Source organism: Amyelois transitella, chromosome 24 (genome assembly GCF_032362555.1).
Source record: "Amyelois transitella isolate CPQ chromosome 24, ilAmyTran1.1, whole genome shotgun sequence".
In the NCBI taxonomy this organism is placed as follows: domain Eukaryota; kingdom Metazoa; phylum Arthropoda; class Insecta; order Lepidoptera; family Pyralidae; genus Amyelois; species Amyelois transitella.
In genome coordinates, this window is record NC_083527.1 from 6,833,751 (window position 1) to 6,859,994 (window position 26,244).

The 26,244-nt window shown below is 38.0% G+C and overlaps 2 protein-coding genes across 3 annotated transcripts; one reads left to right on the top strand and one right to left on the bottom strand.

Annotated features, from left to right (window-relative positions):
• Positions 1-347: 347 nt before the first annotated feature.
• LOC106139173 (cilia- and flagella-associated protein 45) lies at positions 348-13,000 on the top strand. Its single transcript, XM_060951297.1, has 12 exons — positions 348-442; positions 1,708-1,900; positions 2,411-2,612; positions 3,481-3,616; positions 4,098-4,233; positions 4,974-5,109; positions 6,113-6,291; positions 7,108-7,257; positions 7,535-7,639; positions 8,279-8,358; positions 9,027-9,123; positions 12,244-13,000. Exons 1-12 carry the CDS (start codon positions 348-350, stop codon positions 12,322-12,324), a joined length of 1,590 nt encoding a protein of 529 aa, XP_060807280.1. The 3' UTR covers positions 12,325-13,000.
• A 171-nt stretch (positions 13,001-13,171) lies between these two features.
• Positions 13,172-26,136, bottom strand: LOC106139170 (uncharacterized). Of its 2 annotated transcripts, XM_060951280.1 has the most exons (7): positions 25,859-26,136; positions 25,637-25,761; positions 24,546-24,624; positions 18,412-18,468; positions 16,990-17,168; positions 15,283-15,383; positions 13,172-14,746 (listed from the first exon to the last, which is right to left on the bottom strand). In XM_060951280.1, the coding sequence occupies exons 1-7, from the start codon at positions 25,938-25,940 to the stop codon at positions 14,545-14,547; spliced, it is 825 nt and encodes a 274-aa protein (XP_060807263.1). In that variant the 5' UTR covers positions 25,941-26,136; the 3' UTR covers positions 13,172-14,544. The 2 variants fall into 2 exon arrangements, with proteins under 2 accessions (XP_060807263.1, XP_060807264.1); XM_060951281.1 differs by lacking the exon at positions 18,412-18,468.
• Positions 26,137-26,244: the final 108 nt, after the last annotated feature.

Sequence of the window (26,244 nt, forward strand, 5' to 3'; positions counted from 1 at the left end):
ATTATTAAAATATTTTTTGCATATAGTAATCAAGACAACTCCGTCATGCAGCCAAGTTAAATGTTGAAATTGATAGTGGAAAATGGTGATGCGACCTGGCTTCAAGGTATTAAAATAGCGTATACAAACCCTTAAAGCATTTGAAAAGCTCTAAAGTTTAATATTTTAACTTGGGCCCATGCCTAACTTACGTGCCGGTTCAGCGTGATGTGCACTATGCTTTTAGACTTTCAGTTGCTATGCTTACATAGAATGAAGAAATTTGTTATGTTGCCTAGTAACCAAAACTCTGAGAGTTAATTGAACGAGAAACCTGAGATTTTTATTATTATTTTTCCTTATTTACAATGCCGAAAGTACAGCCTACTCCGAACCCCCACGTTGGCATTAAATACCACAGCATCAGGAAAGGGAGTGATCCGGGATGCTATCAGCTTCACAGGTAGTAAATATAATTTTAACATACATACATAAAATCACGCCTCTTTGCCGGAGGGGTAGGCAAAGACTACCTCTTTCTATCTCTGCATACTTCCTTCGCTTCATCCACATTCATATATTTTTTCATACAAGCTCGGCGGTTTCGGGTACTCTTGACCTGACCCTTTGTCAGGACGTCCTTAATTTGATCAAGATACGTTAAATAATTAAAAATAATTTTAAAGTGAAAAGAAAAATGTCAGAAACAGGACCCCGGGCCCTAGTATAGTGGTGGAGGTGGTATCCCTTGCGGGGTAGACAGAGCCAACAGTCTTGAATTGAGATTCTAATAGTGACAGGTTGCTAGGCCATCGTTTAAAAGATGAATCCTGAGTTTATAAACCTGTGTCGTAGTCGTTTTTAAGTCATCCATGGGAAAGTGCAGGAGTGGTCCTGTTTTTTTTATTGGTGCCGGGAACCACACGGCACGTGACACGCAGATATGAGAGAGATTTAGTATGGTTTCGGTATATTCTAGATCTTCCTGCTCCCGCGTGGCACAAATGTGCGATTTGGGTTTTCTTCGCCTTCCTGGCGTTAATTAGGGTCACATTCTCACCACTTACATGAGTACTTAGGTACAGAAAAGCCAGGGGTTTTTGCCCAGGATTGGGCAAGTTTGATGTTTACACGAAGCGACTCCCGTCCGACCTCCGCAACCTTTTGAGGGGAACCTAGCCTGTAATTAGATCATGGTAAAATCTGCGCACTCGATGAATATGCCGACAACCTTAGTCGCCTTTAAGACATCCATGGGAAAAAGTTAGAGTGGTCCTCTATTTCTAAAGAGTCGAGAATCACACGGAAAATTAAAAATACCAGTAAAATCGATAGATCGTCGGGAATAAAAAAAGCTTCACTTCGTGTGCCTTCGAGTTTTGGAAAGAGATAGAGAGAAATTAGTTTCGTATCCGAAACAATGATGACATCTAATTATATTTGCAACCTGTCCCAGTCGCAACACGTCCTTGTCTAAAAATAGGGCAGGTAGCAAATATGTAGTATAAATTATACAAGCAGTAGGTCGTTGGAAAATTGCAACAAGCGATTTGGAATAGTATGGTAATTTTTTTACGACATATCTACCTACCCCATGTATTTTATGTATATTAAACATGAAAACAAAATTTTGAAAAAAAATCTGTTTTTTTTTTAAAAAAACGAACAAAAGACGCACTGGAAACCCTAATGTCAAGTACAGTTATTTACATTCTTCTAATGTTTTAGACCTTCGGACTGTCGTTTGAAATTCCCATTAACTAAACGGCCGATACACAAATGCGAACTTCCGAACTGGGAGTACACCATGGTACCGCAGATTGGGGGCTGGAGAACCCTGCTGGTGCCAAGACCGGGAACAAATTACTACCCAGCTGTGATGCATAAGAGCGATTATGAGCGGCTTGTCAAACAGGCTAAGGTAAGCCATTTTTATTGTACAAGAACTTTATCCTCTTATCCTATAATACCTATTAAAGAAGATAACCTAATTACCAAACCAATTTTAATCATGGTTCATCCTTAGGCGTCCCTTACGATACGGAGTGAGATGGAGTGGTCTTCATACATACATATGATCACGTCTATATCCCTTGCGGGGTAGACAGAGCCAACAGTCTTGAAAAGACTGAATGGACAAGTTCAGCTATTTGGCTTAATGATATAATTGAGATTCAAATAGTGACAGGTTGCTAATCCATCGCCTAAAAAAGAATCCCAAGTTTGTGAGCCTATCCCTATTTGGGAAATATATACATACATAAAATCACGCCTCTTTCCCGGAGGGGTAGGCAGAGACTACCTCTTTCCACTTGCCACGATCTCTGCAAACTTCCTTCGCTTCATCCACATTCATAACTCTCTTCATACAAGCTCGAATATATATATACACTTAACGGCACAACGACATCAAAATCATGATTTTCCAAAGATCGTGTCCCAAGAAGAACAGCTCCAAGCCATGCACGCTCAAGAGACCGCCATACAGAAGGCGGCCAAAGAGTCTGAAGCTCGCAAGCAACAGCTGAAAGCTAGCCTGATGCCGCAACCAGGTGCCGAGGCTGCTGGCGGGACGGCTGACCCTGAGTTGGAGGGTCCTGACCAGGCAGCCTACACTTTATCTCGAGCTGAAAGTAAGTAGTAGTTATTGTAATTGTAAAGTTGACGTTGTTGAAGAAAATGCTGCAGTGCAGTTTGTTACCGCTTCTTCTGCACTGACGCCTTGGAAGCGGCAGTAAACTTAGTTTTAAGTAATTTATTTGACGTCAACCAATGTTGTTAAACCATATGTTTTGACAATTATTAAGCGATATATAGTATCCTATAATAATGAATAAAAATTTAGAATTTAGAATTTGAATTTTTTGAGTTAATCCATACCTAAATCGCTTCTGAATAGGCAGTGCAGGCTTTTGTAGCGGGAGCAATGATTCGGCTCGACCGCCACCAAAGGGAAGATCTTCCGCCAGGCTAGGTGTGATGCCTGGGGAACCGCGCGACTGACGATGTTGTGTCGGAGGTTGTATTTATGCTCCAATCTATGAAATCTTTGAAATCGCGATTTAGATTCTGCCCTGCTATTGGTTGAGCGTGTCTATTTGTTCGCGGTGATTGACGGTAGTTGTTGATGTTGTGACGAGCGGCGTAGAGATGTCGCCACACTTTGATTGAGTAGCTACTGCTGTTGTTATACAAGCAGTGTATTTTACATGCAGTGCCGTGTGGTTCCCGGCACCAATTCAAAAAAGAATAGGACCACTCCATCTCTTTCCCATGGATGTCGTAAAAGGCGGCTGAGGGATAGGCTTATAAAATTGCGATCCTTTTTTTTAGGCGATGGGCTAGCAACCTAGTGTCACTATTTGGATCTCAATTTTATCATTAAGCCGACCCGAGCAGCTGAACGTGGCCATTCAGTCTTTTCAAGACTGTTGATTCTGTCTACCCCGTAAGGGATATAGACGTGACTATATGTATGTATGTATGTTTGATTGTTCTCAGTGCTCAAAGCGGATCAGATGCAAGGTCCTCGCCTCTGCAACCGAATCATACTGGCATCCAAGTGCCACGCCATTCGTGATGCGCAAATTTGCGAAAAGGAACTGATTAAGAAAGAGCTGGATGAAGAGGAACGGCGGTAAGTTTTTTTATAATTGAAAAAAATAAAAACCGTGTCTGGGATTATGTTATAATTACATAGTCACGTCTTTATCGCTATCGGGGTAGACAGAACCAAAAGTCTTCAAACGACTGATTGGTCACGTTTAGCTTTTTGGCTTGATGATGCAATTAAATCTACCTACCTACTACCTACCTAACTAATAATTGCCTACTTCAACATACCTATGGGCTAGCAACCTGTCACTATAATATTTCAATCTTAATTCTATCATTACACCAAACAGCTTAACGTGGCCTATCACTCTTTTCAAGACTGTTAGCTCCGCAAGGAAAAAGACCTGAATTTATGTATAATATGTATGTATACTTCAAGAAATACTTACAGAGTTAACTTTAAAGTGCCTGTAAAAAAAAATTAATGTATGTATACTTAAAAACATACAGAGTGAACTTTGAAGTTCCTGTATAAAAACTCACTTTTCTTTAACTACCTACAGCTTGGACGCAATAATGGAAGAAAATAGAATAGCAGCAGTTCAGAGGGCAGAGAACGAGGAGGAGAGACGTCACCAGCTACGTTTGCAGAATCTCTCCGCGTTGAAGGAGCAGATCAAATCGCACGAGACGACTAAGGTGATAACAGTTTTGATGGCTATGCTAGAGTGTGAAGGAAAGGTACATTATAACAGATAGAAAATAGACGACAGCTGAACGTCGACGTGTTGAAAAAGCAGATTAGGCTTGTTGAAACTGTAGCGGGAGCGATGATTCGGCTCGACCGCCACCAAAGGGAAGATCTTCCGCCAGGCTGGGTGTGATGCCTGGGGAACCGCGCGATAGACGATGTTGTGTCGGAGGTTGTATATATAGCTCCAATCCGTGAAATCTTTGAAATCGCGATTAAGATTCTTCGCTGCTATTGGTTGAGCGCGTCAATTTCTTCGCGATGATTGACAGTAGTTGTTTGATTGGATGTTGTGACGAGTGGTGTAGAGATGTCGCCACAAAACTGCAAAATAAATATACATATATTATACGGGACTAATAATCTATACTGATATTATAAAGCTGAAGAGTTTGTTTGTTTGAACGCGCTAATCTCAGGAATTACTGGTTCGAATTGAAAAATATTTTTGCGTTTAGACCATTTAAGTATATCTAGAGGAAGGCTTTAAGCTATATAACATCACGCTGCAACTATAAGGGGCAAAGAAATAATGGAAAAAAAAACGGGGAAAATGATTCATACTTGAGGGCTTCAATGATGCCCAAAATAACTATTCCACGCTGACGAAGTCGCGGGCACAGCTAGTAGTTTGAATATTGGTCTATGAAATATTGATCTGGTTATTCATAACATTTGTGACCTTCAGATAATGGAAGCTGAACGTATTGAAGAGGAGAGCATCAGAGTGAACCAAGCCAACATAGCGATGCAGATAGATGAAGCTCAAAAACTTAAAGAGAAACATGGCCGACAAGCGAAACTGAAGGAGATCCTGGACCAGGGTGAGCTAACTTACATACATACATATGATCACGTCTATATCCCTAGCGGGGTAGACAGAGCCATCACTCTTGAAAAGACTGATAGGCCACGCTCAGATGTTTGGCTTAGTGATAGAATTGAGATTCAAATAGTGACAGGTTGCTAGCCCATCGCTTAAAAGAGGAATCCCAAGTTTATAAGCCTTAGTCGCCTTTTACGACATCCATGGGAATGAGTGGTCCTATTCTTTTTTGTAATGGTGCCGGGAACCACACGGCACAATAGTAAGCCAACTTCATTAACAAATTTTTAACGAACCTGCTCAGAAATCTGATAATCTGTTTCTTCTTAATTCTTTAGTATCGTCCTGGTTTTGAGAAGTAAAAAAATTATACATCTGGTCAGATTACTAACAGAATACGAGTATCGCCGGCTGTGTTGCTATGAGTTACAGATTTAAGAAAATCTGTTTTTTTTTATACTAATTTTTACCGGCAGCTTCGCCTTGACCAAACTCTTTATATATTATCTTTTTATATATTATAAGTTTCAAGAAGATTGGTAGTTTTTTCAAGCGCAGGGCAAAGGAAAACAAGCAACAAAAAAACATACTTTCGCATTTATTATATTAGTTGGAATTGAAGGACCAATAAGTAAAAACACTTTGCCAAATATTTTTAATTACTTCACATATCAAAGGTTGGCTGGAAGAGATTGCTCAGCTATAAGTCCGCCTTTGCTCAACATATTCATTATATATGTTTCTACTACATTTTTACTTTTTTATGGGCAATAAAGATAATTTGTACATACATACATACATAAAATCACGCCTCTTTCCCGGAGGGGTAGGCAGAGACTACCTCTTTCCACTTGCCACGATCTCTGCATACTTCCTTCGCTTCATCCACATTCATAACTTTCTTCATGCAAGCTCGGCGATTTTGGGTACTTTTGACCTGACCCTTTACCAGGACGTCCTTAATTTGATCAAGATAATTTGTATTGTATTGTATTAATTAGGCAATGCAGAGCTTCTGTATTACAAGCAGCTACAAAACGAAGAGGAACGCATCATGGACCTCAGAATCGCCAACTTTATCAAGCAGAAGCACGAGAGGGAGGCCAAGAATAAAGCTGAAGCAGATGCCGTCAAAGCAGCGAAGCAGAAAGGCATAGACCATATTGCTAAGGCTCAAAAGGTAGGTTAGGTAAATATAAATAATAAATAAATATATACGCGACAAATTACACAGATTGAGTTAGCCTCGAAGTACGTTTGAGACTTGTGTTACGGGATGCTAACTCAACGATACTATATTTTATGATAAATACTTATATAGATAAACATCCAAGACCTAGGCCAATCAGAAAAAGTTATTTTCTCATCACGCCCTGGCCGGGATTCGAACCCGGGACCTCCGGTGTCACAGACGAGCGTACTAACGCTGGGCCACAGAGGCCGTAATAGGTAACATTGAGTCAAATTCACGCAGGTTATGGGCCCAGTATCTATGCTTCTTGGGCCCATTACCTGTGTGAAAGCGGCTGGAATTTTCTCATACATACATACATATGGTCACGTCTATATTCCTTGCGGGGTAGACAGAGCCAACAGTCTTGAAAAGACTGTATGGCCACGTTCAGCTATTTGGCTTAATGATAGAATTGAGATTCAAATAGTGACAGGTTGCTAGCCCATCGCCTAAGAGGAATCCCAAGTTTATAAGCCTATCCCTTAGTCGCCTTTTACGACATCCATGGGAAAGAGATGGAGTGGTTCTATTCTTTTTGTAATGGTGCCGGGAACCACACGGCACTCTCTCAATTTTCTCATATGTAGATACGCTATTACCAATGCGATTTAATTTCACAAGCTTTTGCTTAGATCTTAACTCCCGTGGCAGTTTGTAGATATTAACATATTCTTCATCACGTCATTTTACTTAATTAATTTTTCGTTTCCGATTAAAACTAAGACTAAAAAACACAATGTAATGAGGCTATTTGTTCAACAGGCCGAACAAGAGCTTAAAGAAGAGTTGGAGAGGATCCGCAACTTGAAGATACAGGAGGACGTGGAGAGAGAGTACCGTCGCAAGGAGAGAGAGGCGGCCATCAAGAGGAATAGAGAAATGAAGCAGTTACACGAAGCGAGAGTTCAACAGGTAACCTTTTATTCGTTCTCAAAGCTAGAACAGGATAACCTCACTTGGATCTAGGGTTTTGAGTGAAAGTCGTAAAAGGCGACTAATGAAGGAGAATAAGTTGATTTTCCCGTCGTCGACTTCGTTTACCTCACTTAGTGTTTGTTTGTAAATACTTTATTGTATATAAAAAAAAATTGTAGTACATAATATGACATAAAAAAATCCTGTAATATATTATATACCTTTTTTAATTGTATATAATATAATTTTCGATTTTTTTGTTTTATTTTTACAGATAACAGACATCCATCGCCTAATCGCTCGTGAAATAGCGAAAGACGAGCAGAGTTTCAACAACGCCGCTCGGCAAAACGAAGAGTTTATTGCAAAGGAGAAGGCGGTAAATATATTTTTGAGTTTCACCTGTTTAGATGTCAGTGAGCCTATTAGATTGTCGCGACATCTCTACGCCACAAGTCACGAAACTAGTCAAAAAATAGAATAGCGGATAGTCTAAATCGCGCAAGCAAAGATTTCACGGATTGGAGCATATATACAACCTCCGACTAATCATCATCAGAGCCGCGGTTCCCCAGGCATCACACCTAGCCTGGCGGAAGATCATCCCTTTGGTGGCGGTCGAGCCGAATCATCGCTCCCACTACAAGATAATGGAGTTAAAAATAATTGTATGTTGCCCTTTAGTAATGTAGCTGCTTTGAAGCAGGGGTTCATTTTCAGACATCTCTCTCCAATTTATAGTATGTACAATATAAACTTATAAAATAATGTGGAGGAAAAGGTCGGAGTGGGAAGACCTAGACAAACGTATCTTGATCAAATTAAGGACGTCCTGGTAAAGGGTCAGGTCAAGAGTACCCGAAACCGCCGAGCCTTGCATGAAGAGAGTTATGAATGTGGATGAAGCGAAGGAAATATGCAGAGATCGTGGCAAGCGGAAAGAGGTAGTCTCTGCCTACTCCTCCGGGAAAGAGGCGTGATTTTATGTATGTATGTATAAAATAATGAAATTTTACAGCTGGATGACAAACGCAAGGCGCGCATTGAGAAACACCGTCAAGAAATCATGAAACAGATCAATGATAAGGAACGCGCCAGGTATGTAATGTATTTACTATTTTATTATTATTTTATTACTACTATTTTATTTTAGGTATTACTTTAAAAATCTCCAAGCATCAAAATTCACACGCATCAGCTTAATGAGCTTTTAGTGTATAATACTGCCGTGGTATAAATAAAATGCCGTATAACTAAATTGCCATCAGAATTTACACCTTTTTTACCAGAAAAATAAGAAAAAAAAATCTCTTTCAATCTGTATATACGACTTTTTGGTAGGTACCTTTAAGTCATAAATAGGCGTTCTCATTGATGAATGGCATCAGTTTAAATTTTTACCGCAGTTTTTGACGTTTTACTTAAAACAAGGATTTGGCAGATAACGGCATTTTAGTTATACCAGGGCAGAATAATAATTTAACATCTCTACAGTTTCGGCACGTAATTTGACCTATGTGTAGATACATTCACCATGTTTGATTTAACAAATTGCCCGCACCTTTTAAATTCCCATTATTTGTAAATTGACGTCCGATGAAAATGCTGCAGTGTAGTTTGTTCCGCCGCTTCTTGTACACATGCTCTTTGGAAGCGGTAGAAGTTATAATTAGATTTAAGTTATGTGACGTCAATAAGTGATACCTTGTATCCAATTTTGAAAATAAATCTATTCTATTCATTCTGAAGACTTGTAAATAATGCAGGGCTGAACTCCGCGAGAAGATCCACAACGAAGGTGTAGCTCTTCGAATGGAGCTGGAACAACAAGACAAGTACGAGAGGAAGGTCATCAAACAGAAGGTACATACATACATACATATGGTCACGTCTATATCCCTTGCGGGGTAGACAGAGCCAATAGTCTTGAAAAGACTGAATGGCCACGTTCAGCTAATTTGGCTTACTGATAGAATCGAGATTCAAATAGTGACAGGTTGCTAGCCCATCGCCTAAAAAGTCGTCGTTCGCTAAGCGTGCAGAGCAGACGTGTAGCAAAATTATTTAAAATGATTTAATCAAGTCGTTAATTGTTTTGAACTTTATTGCATTAAGTTAAGACAGTGTTAACATTGACGGACATCAGTTACTTGTGGCTATTTTTAATTGAGCGTGCTCCCCGCACTCCGCTGTGTGAAGTTGGAAGTTACTCACCAACATGAACATACATCGATCGCCTACTAGAAGTGGCATGAACGTTGAGCGCAGTGGATCGCAACCAAACTTATCTACTGCAGGTATGTCTAGTCCATCTGTGTCCGAAGCATCAACTATCACATTTCGGAATAAGCGGAAACATTTGGTGGAGGATGATGACGTCCGATCGCAGCTTACAAGTATGCAAACACAAATGACAGCAATTATGGATTTATTGCAAACATCTATCAGTGCGCAAAACGAAAGTAATGCAAAAATCAAAGAAGACATTGCAACAATCAAAGACCAGATGATCGATATCACGAAAGGCTTAAACTTAAATGAACAAAAGTTAGCAAAGTTGGACAAGGAACAGACAGGGATTAAGGAAGAAATAAAAAGCGTTGTAAATTCCATTCAAAGCACAGATACAAAACTTGCCTTGTTGGAGTCTGATGTACATTCATTGAAAATATCAAATAGCTCACTCCACAAAGTCCCGCAATGTGAAAAACTTCTAGCTGAATTTCATGATCAAAATTCTAGGAAAAAGAACATAATTATAGCAGGTATCCCAGAGCCAAAATCTAGTGATAGCAAAGAACGTCGAGATATCGATAAGGCAGAAGTAAACAGCGTTATTGAAAATATTATAGAGGACCGCTGTGATTCTATTAGAGTTATGCGTGTTGGTAGGTACAACCCAGACAAAACCCGTCCAATTAAGGTTTGCTTTGAAAATGAAGAAACGGCCAGACGTATACTCCGTTATAGAAGCAAAATTAATAACACCGAATACAAAATTTTCCCTGACCATACACCTTACCAGCAATCCAGATTTAAAGATTTGAAACATGAACTTGCTCTTCGAACCACAAATGGAGAAAATAATCTAACCATCAAATATATAAAGGGCATGCCTCAAATTACTCAAATCTCTTCAAAAAACTTTGACAAGGACAGAACTCCCAATCAGAGATAACATACCATACTCTTACTACCTACGACAAACTCAATTACAATAATAAACCAAATTTTTAATGGTATAAGATACAAAGTTTTACATCATTGAAAAATTAATAATATACCAATTAATAAATCAGATAGCGAAAAATTTTTTAGGATTAGCTTTGGATAATCGACTCTCATGGAAATATCATATTAAAAATATTAAATCAAAATTATCATCCTTAACAGGTGCCCTTCGCAGGATAGTTAAATGTTTGCCACTTAATGTACGATACAACATATACAATTCTATGGTGAAGCCACACATTGATTATTTGATTGAACTCTGGGGATCCGCGGCCAAAACTAACCTCCAAGGCATTCAAAGATCTTAAAATGGTTAAAACACTATTTCATTGCGATTACCTAACGCTGACAATAAAAATATACAAAGAAACCAAAATAATGGACATAAACAAAACATATAATAAATATTACTCATGCATCCTAATGAAGAAAATCTTATGGAAAGAGATATTGAGTAGTATTACTTATAAAACTAATTACGAACATCCCTATCTAAGACGACTAAGAAATTCCAATAAGTTAATTTTGCGTCTTCCACGAACAAAATATGGTAAAAATAAAGTAACATATGACAGTGTCCAGCTATATATCAAATTACAGAATAGTATAAAAAATTTCAAAAGTACAAAAACATTTAAAAGACTTCTTAAAACTTACATACTTAATACTAACTAAATTCGCCACAATAATTGGTTACTTCATTTTTCAGATACCTTATTACTATAATATTTTATATACTATAAAACAAAACGTGTATATATATATATATATTTAAATTTAAATACACATATATTTATTATTATACACCAAATTTAAAAAATTTTACTCATATCGTAACAACTTTATAACACAGCACGCTAGTCACATCTAGTCGTGCTTATCTTTGTATTATTGCGATCATAAAACATCGCTGCTTAGTACCAGTGTTTGGTGAGCCGTCCGGTTGTAATGATTACCTTACTACCCTACATGTTTTTTTTTTATTAATTATAAACTAAACTGTTTGTCAATTTACCTTTAAATGTACTTATACTGCATCTTGCACGCAACGACATACCTACATTTGTATATTCTAAGCCTAGATTCTAAGTTCTCATGTAAGTGAATATTTTTCTTATGAGAATAAAGATTTCTTTAACCCGAAAAAGAGAATCCCAAGTTTATAAGCCTATCCCTTAGTCGCCTTTTACGACATCCATGGGAAAGAGATGGAGTGGTTCTTTTTTTTTTCATTGGTTCCGGGAACCACACGGCTCTGCCAACTTATTTACTTAACTATTTACTTAACGCTTTAAATATAATCATATTCAAACTTACCAACAAACGCTGCTACCATCATATTAGGAGTCTGCCAGAGTACCGATTTAGGCCACGCCTCATATCTCGTTCATGGTTCTTGCAAAATTTATATTGCAAACGTGTTCCTTGTTCTTTTCTCAAAACAATGTTGTGATATTTTGATAAAACATGTCTCAAGTAAGGGTAGCGAGACATATGTAGGTATATATTATACATAACGACAATATTTATAAAAATATGGACTAGTTTAACATTATTTTAAGAGAGTAAACGCTCTCTTAAAAAATGTTAAGACATGAATATGATATATATATGCTAAAGAAATGAATTCAAAACAACGGCGACACGACGTGTCAGTGTAAAAAAAAATATGTAAACACGTATCAAAAGTCCCCAAAAACAAATTCCTTAACAACCTTACCTTTATGGATAACCTACATTACTCAATTTCAGGTGGCGGCGATGAGGCAGCAAAAGGTCGCAGAAAAATACGTGAAAGAAGTCGAACAAACCCTAGGAAAGCACGGATACTAAGCTTTTTAGAGCTTTAGGCTGTTTATATTAAAGTTTATTTTGTATATTTCTTATATGTAACTCAATTTTAAGATTATGTAAGTACGAAAAATTTTTGGTACATGGTCACTCATGACGCTATGAATATGAGCATCTTTGAGAATGAGAACTGGCTAAAGTTTTGTAGCAATTCAGTCCATATCTATTATCGTCTTGTCCGTTTCCTTAAAAATATACATATTTTCAGTACAAAATAGGCAAAGTTGTGAAAAAAAAATGCGATCGAATTGTGGGACAAAATGTAAATTGAATGAATTGAAAATAGGACAAGAATAGAATGGGACGAGTTGCTACTACTCTTGTTGACTGCGCGGTGACAAAAAACACGACGAAATTACCTTATTGGGGCAGGGTGTAAATTATGTAGCTTTTTAAAGGAAAATAAATTTCTCTGCATCCCTCGAGCATTTCGTGAATTAGGTGTTTCCAGCAGTAAATTTTTGGTTCTTGATATAATCTCTCAAAACTCACAAGTTTGCAATGTCGAAGTAGGCCAAATTTACTTTCAGGTTTATTTTATTATATTCACATATATTCACATTCCGGGGGGCGTATCGGGATGATGTAATTTGCGAAATGCATTCATATTCCTTATTTTGTAAAATGAATGATATTAGTTTGATATTATTTCTTGATATTGAGCAATAAAGAGTGATATTATTCAACTGTTTTATTAAATTCTTTAGAGAAGATAAAAAATTCTCTTGATAGCGTTTTTTATAATTGTACCACAGATTTGGTAGACTTGATTAAATTCTACGTCGAAGACAGTGTAAAATTTGAAAAAAAAAACATGATATTGGTCCAAATTTTAATACTAATAAACACAAACACACAATAGAACAGCCATAACATTAATAATTGATGGTAATACATACACAAGTACTCAACATTCACACACATTAACTTCAGTCAAACTAAACTAAGATTACTCTTGAATTGTTCCTTTTCTATCACACATTTTCAATAATTAAAGATTTTAAAAGAATCAAATAATGGGCATTTGCTTCTTCTTTTAAACTCATTAATTTATTGATCGGAAGAATTAAAGACAACTTGCCACATATACGATTAAATCAAGCACAGTAACAAACAAGTCCACGAGGGCCACGTTGTAAATGGAGAGGGAGCTTGCTTGAATAAATTAGCATAGAATGAGGGACGATTTAAAAATAAATAAGTTTTCTTAACTTAACAATATTCTTTTCCCAAAATTTGTCGACTTTATATATTTATTATTTTTGGTATTTTCCTGCGTATCTTCATGGGTTGCTGAGGCTGTTATGCCTTTAAAACACCTTAATAAATGTGTTCTACCCATCAAATTATGTCAATTAATAATTTGTTTCATTCAGTTGACCTAACTTGAAACAGTATGGGAACAGTCTAAAACTAGGGCAGGTTGTAAATGGGGCCAGTTATGTAATAGTTATTCTAGGAACAAATAAGTTTCAACTAAAAAAATCAAGTTTTCTTATAGCAATACACGAATTTACTTGACAACTTTCTTCTCTCCAAACTTGACCACTTTGTCCAGATTTTCTCTGAGTATCTTCAGTTGGTTGAGCACATTGCTGTCCATCAGGGAATACGGGATGTAGTCCTGGGTTTATTGAAGCTGTTTAGCTTTTAAACATCTTAACCACTAAACTTGTCCCATCAAGACTTAATTTATAACTTGTCCAATTCAGTTCAGTATAAGAATAGGACGAAATGCAAACAGTAGATGAGTCTAGAAATGGGGCAGGTTGTAAATGGGGCAAGTTATCTAATAGTTATTCTAGGAACGAATTAGTTTCAACTAAAAAAATCAAGTTTTCTTATAGCAATACTCGAATTTACTTGACAACTTTCTTCTCTCCAAACTTGACCACTTTGTCCAGATTTTCTCTGAGTATCTTCAGTTGGTTGAGCACATTGCTGTCCATCAGGGAATACGGGATGAAGTCCTGGGTTTGTTGAAGCTGTTTAGCTTTTAAAACATCTTACCTACTAAACTTGTCCCATCAACACTGTTAATTTAAAACTTGTCCAATTCAGTCGACTTAAATTGGGACGAGGTAGAGTAGATGATTCTAGAAATGGGGCAGGTTGTAAATGGGGCAAGTTATCTATTAGTTATTCTAGGAACAAATAAGTTTCAACTAAAAAAATCAAGTTTTCTCATAGCAATACTCGAATTTACTTGACAACTTTCTTCTCTCCAAACTTGACCACTTTGTCCAGATTTTCTCTGAGTATCTTCAGTTGGTTGAGCACATTGCTGTCCATCAGGGAATACGGGATGTAGTCCTGGGTTTGTTGAAGCTGTTTAGGTTGTAGGGAGAGCATAGTGCCGTCTTGTAATAGGATGTTGCAGTTGGCTTTCTCCTCTGGCTGCATGCTGGAATGAAATATAATGGGTGGTTAAATTATTTTTCTCTCTCATATGAGACTGCGGTTTAATTATTATATCCCCCGTTAGACTTTCATATGAGAGACTTGCCCCGGCTTTGCACGGGTCTATATCCCCTGCGGGGTTGACAGAACCAAAAAGTCTTGAAAACACTGATAGGCCTTAGACATTGGCCACATTCAGTTGTTCTGCTTAATGATAGAATTGAGATTCTAATAGTGATAGGTTGCTAGCCAATCGCCTAAAAGAAGAATCCCAAGTTTATAAGCCTTAATTGCCTTTTACGACTTAATCGCCTTTTACGACAGAATTGCCACGTTCGGCTATTTGGCTTAATGATAGAATTGAGATTCAAATAGTGATAGGTTGCTAGCCAATCGCCTAAAAGAAGAATCCCAAGTTTATAAGCCTATCCCTTAGCCTTTTACGACATCCATGGGAAAGAGAAGGAGTGGTTCAATTCTTTTTTTCTATTGGTGCCGGGAACCACACGGCACGCGATTTTATGTATGATACAAACTCACGTGTAACAGGTTGGCACCATAACAGGAGATCCAGACATGGAAACCACCATCTCGCCCTGACGTGGCTGCCTCAGGATCGTCAGCGGGGTGTGCGGAGTCACCTACAATATTGAAACGATTCCATTTTAATAATATGTCTTGGTAAAGTGGCAAGTGGAAAGGGGTAGTCTCTGCCTACCCCTCCGGGAAAGAGGCGTGATTTTATGTATGTATGTATGTATACGTCTTGGTAACTATTTCTCTAACCTACAATTTTGAAACAATTCCATTTTAATAATATGTCTTGTGGTAACTATTTCTCTATCTATTACATGCATTATATACTTCACGCTTCTTCTTTGGAGGGGTAGGTTGAGACTATTTATACATACATACATATACACATATAATAAGTTAAACGAAAAGTGTGACTTAGATATTCACCATGATTCCCTTTCGAAACTCAAAAGTAAATTAAATCAGTTATTTAATCAACTGTAAATAATTCATATTAAATACAAAAAAAAAAAAAATAAACAAAAAATGTAAATGAAACTATGTAAATTATTATATTATGTATATTATGTATGAACTGTATTTCTACTACTACTTTTATTGGTAAATGCTGTGTTCACCTTTAATTGGGTTGCATGCTAGATTAAGTACTTTTGAATGTATCATATAAATGTAAACATGTATCCTGTTGGTGTACCTTAAATAAATAAATAAATAAATAAATAAATAAATAAATACCCTTGCAGGTACACGTCTATATCCCTTGCGGGGTAGACAGAGCCAACAGTCTTGAAAAGACTGAATGGCCACGTTCAGCTATTTGGCTTAATGATAGAATTGACTATTTATCAGCTTATTTTAAATTTAAGTACTAGGTATAGCATATTGTTTAATGGCATAATGATTTTTAAACATAACGTTCTTTCGCATAATGCTTCACTTTTTTTAAGCCACACTCCGTCCGCCTTTTTTTCTACGTCTATACCTTAAAAGCACAAGCGAGAATTAGTCAAAAGACTAATCTTCCGATATCCATAAGTAAAAATAAAACTTGTTTTTTTTAAAAAACAAAAGTAATTGGTGCCGTGTGGTTCCCGGCACCAATGAAAAAAAGAATAGGACGACTCCATCTTTTTCCCATGGATGTCGTAAAAGGCGACTAAGGGATAGGCTTACAAACTTGGGATTCTTCTTTAGGCGACGGGCTAGCAACCGGTCACTAATTGAATCTCAATTCTATCATAATTTGTACAGTATGTACATATTTTATTTTATATTTATTTTATTTGACGAAATATTCGTATTGACATAATCAGTTCTACATTCATACATGTTTTTTAATGTAGACAATGTGCATTCGTCCACGATTTAGATTTAAGAGATCTATATTTGTAAATTGACGTCCTATGAAAATGCTGCAGTGTAGTTTGTTCCGCCGCTTCTTCTACACATGCGCTTTGGAAGCGGTAGTAGTTATAATTAGATTTAAGTTATGTGACGTCAATAAGTGATACCTTGTATCCAATTTTGAAAATAAATCTATTCTATTCTATTCTATTCTATCATTAAGCCAAATAGGCGAACGTGGCCATTCTGTCTTTTCAAGACTGTTGGCTCTGTCTACCCCGCAAGGGATTTAGACGTGACCATATGTATGTATGTAAAAATAAAACCCGACCGGTCTTAAGATGAGTCTCAATATTTTAATCTCACCTTTGGCGTGATAGCCGGGTAATTCACCATGGCGTTCTTGTTGTATGCCGGCGTTTTGTACACGGACCGGCTGCGGCGACGCTGTATCGTCTTGGCGATGGTGGACGGAGGCTTGCGGGCGGACGAGTCGGCCGACCGCGAGCGGCGACCGGTCGGACGACTAGTCGTCGACGGGACGGCTGGTGGTGAGAAGAAGATTAAATTAAATTAACACTAGTTATTCGGAGTAGTGGTTCCCGGCACAAATCAATCCATCCACGATCCCATGGATGTCGTAAAAGTTGGCTCAATGATAGAATTGAAACACAAATAATGACAAGCTGCTAGCCCATCGCCTAAAAGAAGAATCCCAAGTTTATAAGCCTATCCCTTGATAGGCTTATAAAACAGCTTGTCATTATTTGTGTTTCAATTCTATCATTGAGCCAAACAGCTGAATGTGGCCTGTCAATCTATTCAAAACCGTTTGCTCTATCTACACCGCAAGGATTAGAGTCGTGATAACATGTATGTATATATTTTTAAACTTTACTGTGTTGCGATTTATTAGGATGATTTTCTGATAAAGAAACAGATTTTAGAAATAGGATACAAGGCATCACACAATGACTGAATAATAGTGATGAATGATGAAGAAGAAATGTTAGTATTAAGACTCCTACACACTGTTGGTGGTTTTTACAAATCACATATTAAATGACATTATGTAAAAGCACTTTATAGCAAGCGTAAAGGTGCGTACAGATTATGTAATAATCTATACTAATATTAAAAAGCTGAAGATTGTTTGTTTGTTTGAACGCGCTAATCTCAGGGACTACTGGTTCGAATTGAATGGACCGTTTATCGAGGAAGGCTTTAGGCTATATAACATCACACTGCAACTATGAGTAGCAAAGAAATAATGGAAAATGTGCAAAAAATGGGAAAATTATTCAACTTTGAGGGCTTCAATGATGCCCAAAATAACTATTTCACACGGACGAAGTCGCGGGCACAGCTAGTAAATAAATATAGTCACGTATAGCCACGGCTTTTGCCAGAGGCAGGCAGACTTCGTACATTCACGAGAGAGAACGATATTTCGGGCTCTACCGTCACCAAAGGGAAGATCTTGTTAACCAGGATAGGTGTTGTTTACCTCTACACGAGTTATCTACCGAATTAATCTTGAAATATCACGTATAGATCTTTAAGAGTCTGTACAAGGACATAGGGCACCTATCATCCCGGTAAAAACTATAGTTCCCGTGGAATTTGCGAAAAACCGTCTCGAAATCTTTTGTAAGTGGCGCTAAATTCGTTGCTTTCTGCATATTGGCGTTTAATTCGCGTTTAACTGTGCGGCGCGTTTGGGACCCGAACTAAACTTACAGTTACCAAAAAAGCATCTATTTCTTTTAAATATAAAAGCGTACTCACCAAACCTCTTGGTTCCTCTCTCCCCGGAGCCCTGTGACGAGTTCTCAGTCAGGTAGCCTGCCCCCAAAAAGCACCCGGTTAGTAGGAAGTTATGATTGTTAGTCGATGAAGTTTATATAGTAAGTATTTCTCTCATATAATGAGAGAGTGACCAAATAGCGGTGGAAACATTGTTGGTAGTAAAGAGTAGTTGATAAAGAAATTTAAATATGGATGAAAACTGGTGTCGCGTAAAACTTGAACTTAAAATGGCAGCTTATTAATATATGACGCTTTGGAAGCGGTAGCGAACTTAGTTTTATGTAATTTTTTTGACCGCAACCAATGCTGTGACAATAACCTATTAAGTGATATTGAAGTCCCATTTTAATGAGTAAAAGTTATGAATTTTTTTTTTTTTTTTTATATATGTATTTATTTGCGATCAGTGCATCCACTTTTAGCAAATGTGTTTTAGGCTCTTGACATTAGAGTGTATCCCCCAGTGAGGATATCTACTCATTCCGATTTATAGGATGTCTTTCCTCTTTAATCGCTTTGTATAGCTGCGGTTTGTGAGTTGCTGTGCAAGTATGTTTGGGTGCTTTACGAGCCTCTCCCGGTACCTCAGGCCGACATTTAGGAGTTCTTCCTTTATTGTAGTAATTTCCAGGTGTTCATGGATTTCTGCGTTCGTAACATACCAGGGCACGCCACTGATGTTTCTGAGTATTTTATTTTGCACTCTTTGCAGGCATGAGATATTGGAGTCAGAAGCACTACCCCACAGTTGTAGTCCATAAGTCCAGATTGGTTTGAGAATTGTTTTATACACTAGGAGTTTGTTGTTTACTGATAGCTTGCTATTTCGCCCCAACAGCCAGTGGAAACTTCCATAGCGAATGTTTACTGCATCCCTCTTTTTTTTTATATGATCTTTCCATGTCAGTCGTCTGTCTAGGTGCAGTCCCAGATACCGTACACTGTTGTGTTGTGGGAGTACAATATTTTCCAGTTTCACCTGTGGACAGTTGCCTTTTCGTAGTGTGAAGGTGACATGGGAAGACTTCGAAGCACTAGCTTTAATGCGCCACTTTTGCAACCAAGTTGTTGTCTCATCTAAGCCTTTTTGAAGTTCTTGTGTCGCCATGGACGGATCTTTGTTACTTGCTAAAATAGCGGTGTCGTCAGCAAAAGTAGCTATTGTGGTGTCCTTTGTCTCAGGTAAATCACTAGTGAAGATTGTATATAGTGCTGGTCCCAGGACCGAGCCCTGTGGAACACCGGCCTGTATCTCATAAAAACCAGAGGTTGCTTCTTGTTCCTTAACTTGAAAGATGCGCTCTGTAAGATAAGATCTTAATATAAGGTAGTAGCTGTGTGGAAGATTACTTTTTATTTTGTACAGCAAGCCCTTGTGCCACACTTTGTCAAAAGCTTGCTGTATATCTAAAAATGCTGCAGAGCAGTACTCTTTTTCTTCCAGGCTTTTTCTGATTTTATCGCAGACTCTATGGACTTGCTCTATTGTTGAGTGTTGTTGTCTGAAGCCAAATTGATGACTTGGAATTGTGTTGCTACTTTCAAGTAGAGGTAGAATTCTCCTGAGCAGAAGTTTCTCGAAAACTTTTGATAGTATAGGAAGCAAGCTTATTGGTCTATATGAAGTAACTTTATCGGGAGGTTTGCCATCTTTATGAACAAGGATTATCTGTGACACTTTCCACAATCTGGGGAAGTACTGGACTCTGAGCATACCATTGTAAACGGAGGTTAAAAAGATTATAGCCTTTTTTGGCAGTTGTTTTAGGACCTGTTTGGTAATTAAGTCAAAACCAGGAGCTTTTCGGTCTTTCAGCTCCGACACAACGCTCCATACTTCGCGAGCAGTAACTGGTTTCGGTGGTTTATCCATCTGCAGGTCTTGATTAAGGACCGTGTCAATGTGTCCTGACTCAAACTCTGTATCCTCCGTGTGATTAGGTGTAAACACCCCTGCTAGGTGCTTAGCAAATGTGTCTGCTTTTTCCTGTGATGTCCTTGCCCAGCCATTGCCACTTCGTATCGGAGGTTTTGCAATAGGCGGTCTTTCGTAATCCTTAGTGATCTTCCACAGTGAGTAGTCCGTAGCTTCCGTTGCCGTAAGAGCCTCAAGTTTTGCTTGGAATGTATCGTCATGCCATTTTTGGATCAAATGCTTGAGTACTGTGCCAGATTTATTAAATCGTGTTTTGTCCTCTTTTAGTCTGCTTTGATGCCATATTCGCCGCATTCGCCTCTTTTCTAGCACCGCCGACTTTATCTCTAAGGGATAGTTGGCGTCTTTGTTTTTATTTACTGCCTCCGGAGTACTCAACCAGCATGCCTCCTGTATGAGTGTAGTAATATATTTGGTCGCGTTTTCAATATCGTCAGGCGTTTTGAGAGCTATTTTCAGTTTTATGTTTTCTTCTATGTGTAGTCTGCATGCGTCCCAATCTGTATATTTATTACATAATGTTTCGGGTTTTTTCAACTCTATGATATTTGCGCTCAAAGTGAGTAACACTGGTGTATGGTCTGATGAGCCATCGTAGCAAGGCTCAGATTTAAAATAATGTTTTGATAGTCCCTTTGTGATGAAGAAATCAACTAGGTCTGGTAATTTGTTCTCATCACTGGGCCAGTATGTAGGTTCCAAAGAGGATATCGCACTGAGCTTATTTTTGTCTACACTCAGTTTTAGTTGTCTGCCTCTGGTACTGGTTAATCTTGATCCCCAATATGTATTCTTTGCGTTCCAATCCCCTCCAGCAATGAAACGGCTACCTAAAGTGTTTAAGAAATGAGTAAAGTTTGTTTCGCTGATTTTGTGTTTCGGCGGGCAATACACTGCTGAAACAATAATTTTACCAGTTTTGTCTTCAATAGCTATGGAGGAAGCTTGGATGTGATCAGTTCTATAAGGTGGCATTTGGTGATGTTTTAGGCTGTTCTTAACAATCACTGCAGTACCACCATGTGCTGTGCCGTCGGGATGGTTAGTTGTGTAGCATTTATAGTTTGGGAATTTCATAGATGTTCTGGCAGTGCAGTGCGATTCTGAGACAAGCAATATATCTAGTTTGTGTTGAGTCAGCAGTAACTCTACTTCCTGGACATTAGGAGCAAGTCCATTGATGTTCCACGTTGCTAACCTTAATGAGGTCATTTTGTCAGTTTCTCAACTAGTTTAACTATGAGAACCATGAGGGAACTCATCTGTTGGAGGATTAAATCAAATTTTTCAGACTGTGCTATTAATAGTTGCTCTAATTTCAGGTTAGTATCAGGTATCTCTGTATTTTTGGGTGGTCGTTTTAATTTTTCCGCATATGTTTCGTTGGTGTTATTTTTTTCAATGGTATTTGTTATCACATAATTTGTTTCTACTCCCTTTTCCTTAATTGATTTCGTTTGCATTTTTCTGGAACTTTGTATAGAATTTAATTTTCTTGCCAATATTGCTTTATAAACTTCACACCCCTTATAGTTGGCTGGATGTGGTCCATCACACAAAGCACACATTGCTGGCGTATTGCGGTCTCTTTTCTGGCAATCTGATGTTCTGTGGGACTGTCCACATTTCACGCAACGAAAAGGGCGCATACAGTAATTTTTGGTATGCCCATACTGCTGACACCTCTGACACTGTACAATTGTTTTCCTTTTTTTCGGTTCTTCTATAGTGATAGATTGGTGGTAGATATATTTGAGGTCCTTCACAGCCTTGTTGTTTGGTCCAGCAGTAAGGTTAGCAAAGAATGTTGAGGTAGGTCTCCTTTCGGGACCATACCTAGCATTTATAATCTCTCCTGCTACTTGGTTACCCGTTGCTTCCAGTTCCTCTTTTATTATACTTATAGGCGTGGTTGGATGGAGGTTCTTGATCACAATTCTAAATGATCTATTGTCTTTTGGGTTGAAGGTGTGTCCGATAAGGCCATTTTTTCTAACTAAGGTAATGAGTTTTTTATGTGTGTCTGTATCTATGGTACTTATTCTTAATTGGTTTTTGTTAATAATTTTATATGAGAAACTTTTTTTTTCAGCTACTGTTTCTAGAAGCTCAGTGAGTTTATTAACGTCTTCAATTCCATAGAGGATAATTGGTGGTGGCTTTATAATTTTGGGTAGTGGATCGTCATCTGTTAAGTCAATCGGAAGTCCAGTAAACCGATTATAAGAGGCAATATTTTCATTAGGTGGGCTCGTTGAAAGCTTCCTCTTTTTGTTCCTGTGAGAAGGTACTCTCTGCCATATTGGTGGGCAAGGTGGGTTTACTGACTGAGATGCAGTCACTCCTTCAATGCTTTTTGTATTAACTTCTTTGGGGTTGCTGCCTAAAGAGTTAGATCTTGGTCTGGAGATAAACAGGCTAGGATGGAAGGCTTGTTGTACCAATACTTTGTTGCCAGTAGTATTCACTGGCACAGAGGCCTGGTCACCCGCCCCTGTGCAGTTATTGGAATGAGTTGCATTTATTCCTGACTCTGTATTCTGCTCATCTTTTCTCGGTGGTGTTCTATTTATTGAGCTTCTCCTTGCAAATGGATCTTCTTGCATGCGCAGCGAAATTTTGCCCCCCCCAGATACGGTGGGGCTGCCCGGGACATGCCCGGTGAGGGATTCTCCGGCACCGCCGGTACCCTCCTGGGGTTCTGTTTTAGATCTCGCTTTCATTGCATTAATTTGAATGGGTGGGTTACACATGACGCTTACCCAATCGATAACGACATGGTCACATTTTTAGAGGGGATTTAAGTCTCAAGGCTGGTGATGAGCCTCTTCTAAGTAAAATTACCTAGGTGAATGGTTATACCGCCACTGACTCGGTCGCCATTGCCTCGTCTGTTATCTAGCAGGGGGCACCACGGCAGCCAGTTGGTCGCCGCCACCATCCGGTGCGTGCAGGTGAGGTTGACAGTTGGGCCGGATAAGATGTTAGTTCCGTTCTCCCCTAACCCCCAACTATTATATTCAAGTTATGAATTTGAATATAATATGAGTATAATTAAATGACAAAGATTAGCCTCGAAGTATATGTTCGAGACATGTGTAAAGAGATACTAACTCAACGATACTATAATTTATAATAAATACCTTATTTATATATATATATATACAAGATCCAGGCCAATCAGATAAAGTTTGTTTCACATAGTCCCATTGTCAGGATTCGAATCCGGGACCTACTGTCACAGAAAAGCGCACTACGACGCGACGTGCCGCTGCGCTGCTTATGTTTTCAAATTATATCTTTACTAATATTATAAAGCTGAAGAATTTGTTTGTTTGAAAGCGCTAATCACAGGAACTACTGGTTCGATTAGAAAAATTCTTTTAGCGTTGAATAGACCATTTATCGAGGAAGGCTTTGGGCAAAACAATTATGGCAAATGTATAAAAAACGGGGAAAATTATTCATCCTTAATGGGGGTTCAATGATGCCCAAAATAACTATTCCACGCGGACGAAGTCGCGGGCACAGCTAGTAACTAATAAATATATAGACAGGGCGCTAGTTAAGCTGTAGACACGAGATCGAGCAAGTGAGAACCGCAGCGGCAAGGTTCAAAGCTTACTTTAGATCATTCATATTTAAATTTGTAATTTCATAGAGAATGTGAGCCTCATCATGACTTAGAATAGAAAAGAATAGATTTATTTTCTAAATTGGATACAAGGTATCGCTTATTGACGTCAACATCACAGTCTCATTATATCTACTACAGCTTCCAAAGCGCATGTTTTGAAGAAGTGGCGGAACAAACTACACTACAGCATTTTCACCAGATGTCAATTTACGAAGAAAGACCTTTACTTTGATGAAATGAAAAAAACACCGGCGCATGAGATGACCTGCTAAAAAGATGACGGCACGGTAAAAAAAAATAGTAAAGATTTTTTATAAATCATTTGAAAAGGTAAAAGATCAAGTTCAAATACAGTTTTACTTAGGACTTTTTTTGTTGTAATTCTTCTTGTAGGCGATGGGATAGCAACCTGTCACAATTTGAATACCAATTTCATAATTATGCCATACAGCCGCACATGGCCTTTCAGTCTTTTCAAGACTGTTTGGCTCTGTCTACCCCGCATGGGATATAGACGTGATTATATGTATGTATGTTTACCATCATCATGCGACGCTGATCGTGTGGAGTTGCGAGTTCTTCTAGTGTTCGTCACTTCTTTAAGATGGAGCTCATTTTTCTGTAAAGTTTTGAGAATTAAAGTTAAAAAAAATCCAGCCACCTAGAACTAGTATCAGCTGTGGCCTTTGAGTCTTTTTGAGACTATTGGCCTCTGTCTAGCCCGCAAGAAATATAAATGTGAATATATGTATGTAAGTTGTATTCCTGAGCTGATTGATTTTCAAAAACTTGTCCTTTTCAGGATCCTGGAATTCCAAATTTGGCTGTCACCTATGTAAATTCAGTTGTATAAACTATTATAACAGTACTGTAAAGTGTTATCCAAAATTAGTTAATTATTTTTAACTGAAAGTAATAAATATATACATATGTAAATAAATATATACGGGACAAATTACACAGATCGAGTTAGCCTGAAAGTAAGTTCAAAACTTGTGTTACGAGATGCTAATTCAACAATACTATACAATAAATGAAAGATAAACAGCCAAGACCCATGCCAATCAGAAAGTTTTTTTTTCTCATCATGTCCTAGCCAGAATTGAACTGGGAGCCTCCGGTGTCACAGGCAAGCATACTTAGCGCCACAGAGGCCAAAGATAGAGTAACTAACAATTTGTGTACTAAAATATTAGAGGTAAATCTTATGATTAGTAGGAAGAGAACAAATACAAGGGCATTCATTGTATGTTGGAGTGGGAAGGCCTAGATAAATGTAGCTTGATCAGGGGCAACCTAGCACAAGGTCAGGTCAAAAACAGAAACTAATGAGTTTGCATGAAGACATTTATGAATGTCAATTAATCGGAAGTATGCAGAGATCTTGGCAAGTGTAAAGATGTAGTGTGTCTGCCTACCCCATTGGGAAAGAGGTGTGTTATGTATGCATGTTACAAACATAATTATTTGGGAATTTTCAAGGCAAGAATAAATAGGCATAATTTTAGTTGCATCCACCGCCTTAGGCTTCATCTTGTTTACCACCAGGCAGATAGAGGTCTAACCCACTCAAAATAAAAAAAAATAAAAAAAAATTGAAAATGGATTCAACAACAAAAAAATTGTCTTACCAATTGCCCCACGGTCATTTGAAGATATTTGGCACTCAGAGACCCTAACAGTATCTTGAATGTGATCTCCAAGGTCCGAAGCTCCATGTTAGCACGTTGGTCTATTTTGTTCTTTTGATCTATCACTGAAAATAAGTTTTGAAAGCATGGATGATGAACTCCGAATATATTGAAGTAGGAAAGTAACTGCAGGTAAAATAACGCCGAACATAATTTAATTACCCAATTTATTGAATTTCTTCCAAGTATCATCTTCTTCCACTAATTTCTCCTGGTGTTTTGTAGGCTTTTTTGTTCGTGGCATGTCTAAAGAATATCTGCACTTTCAAACTAACTATAATAATATTGTGTGGATATGAGACACTAATTGTAGGTTCTGCTCAAATAATACTAGTTTGCCATTTATTTACATAAATAACATTCAAGACTACATATCAAAACGATGCAATACAAACAAAACAAAGACAACAGACAGACGGACCAGCCAGACGACAACGAACCGTTTTGTTTTGAATTGAAATTGAATCACTGACTTTAATTACAAGTAGTACGCTGGACTGTGAATTTTAACAATATGACAGAGAGAGGCCAATCGAGTGGTACGATAA

Excerpts from the sequence above, each read along its gene's own strand:
- LOC106139173 (XM_060951297.1), top strand. The coding sequence starts at position 348 with ATGCCGAAAGTACAGCCTACTCCGAACCCCCACGTTGGCATTAAATAC. Across the intron at positions 1,901-2,410 it reads GGCTTGTCAAACAGGCTAAG|ATCGTGTCCCAAGAAGAACA; the intron begins GTAAGCCATTTT and ends GATTTTCCAAAG. Across the intron at positions 7,640-8,278 it reads TTATTGCAAAGGAGAAGGCG|CTGGATGACAAACGCAAGGC; the intron begins GTAAATATATTT and ends GAAATTTTACAG.
- LOC106139170 (XM_060951280.1), bottom strand. The coding sequence starts at position 25,940 with ATGCCACGAACAAAAAAGCCTACAAAACACCAGGAGAAATTAGTGGAA. Across the intron at positions 18,469-24,545 it reads ATCAGCGTCGCATGATGATG|GCTACCTGACTGAGAACTCG; the intron begins GTAAACATACAT and ends TTTTGGGGGCAG. Across the intron at positions 15,384-16,989 it reads ACCCGGCTATCACGCCAAAG|GTGACTCCGCACACCCCGCT; the intron begins GTGAGATTAAAA and ends TCAATATTGTAG.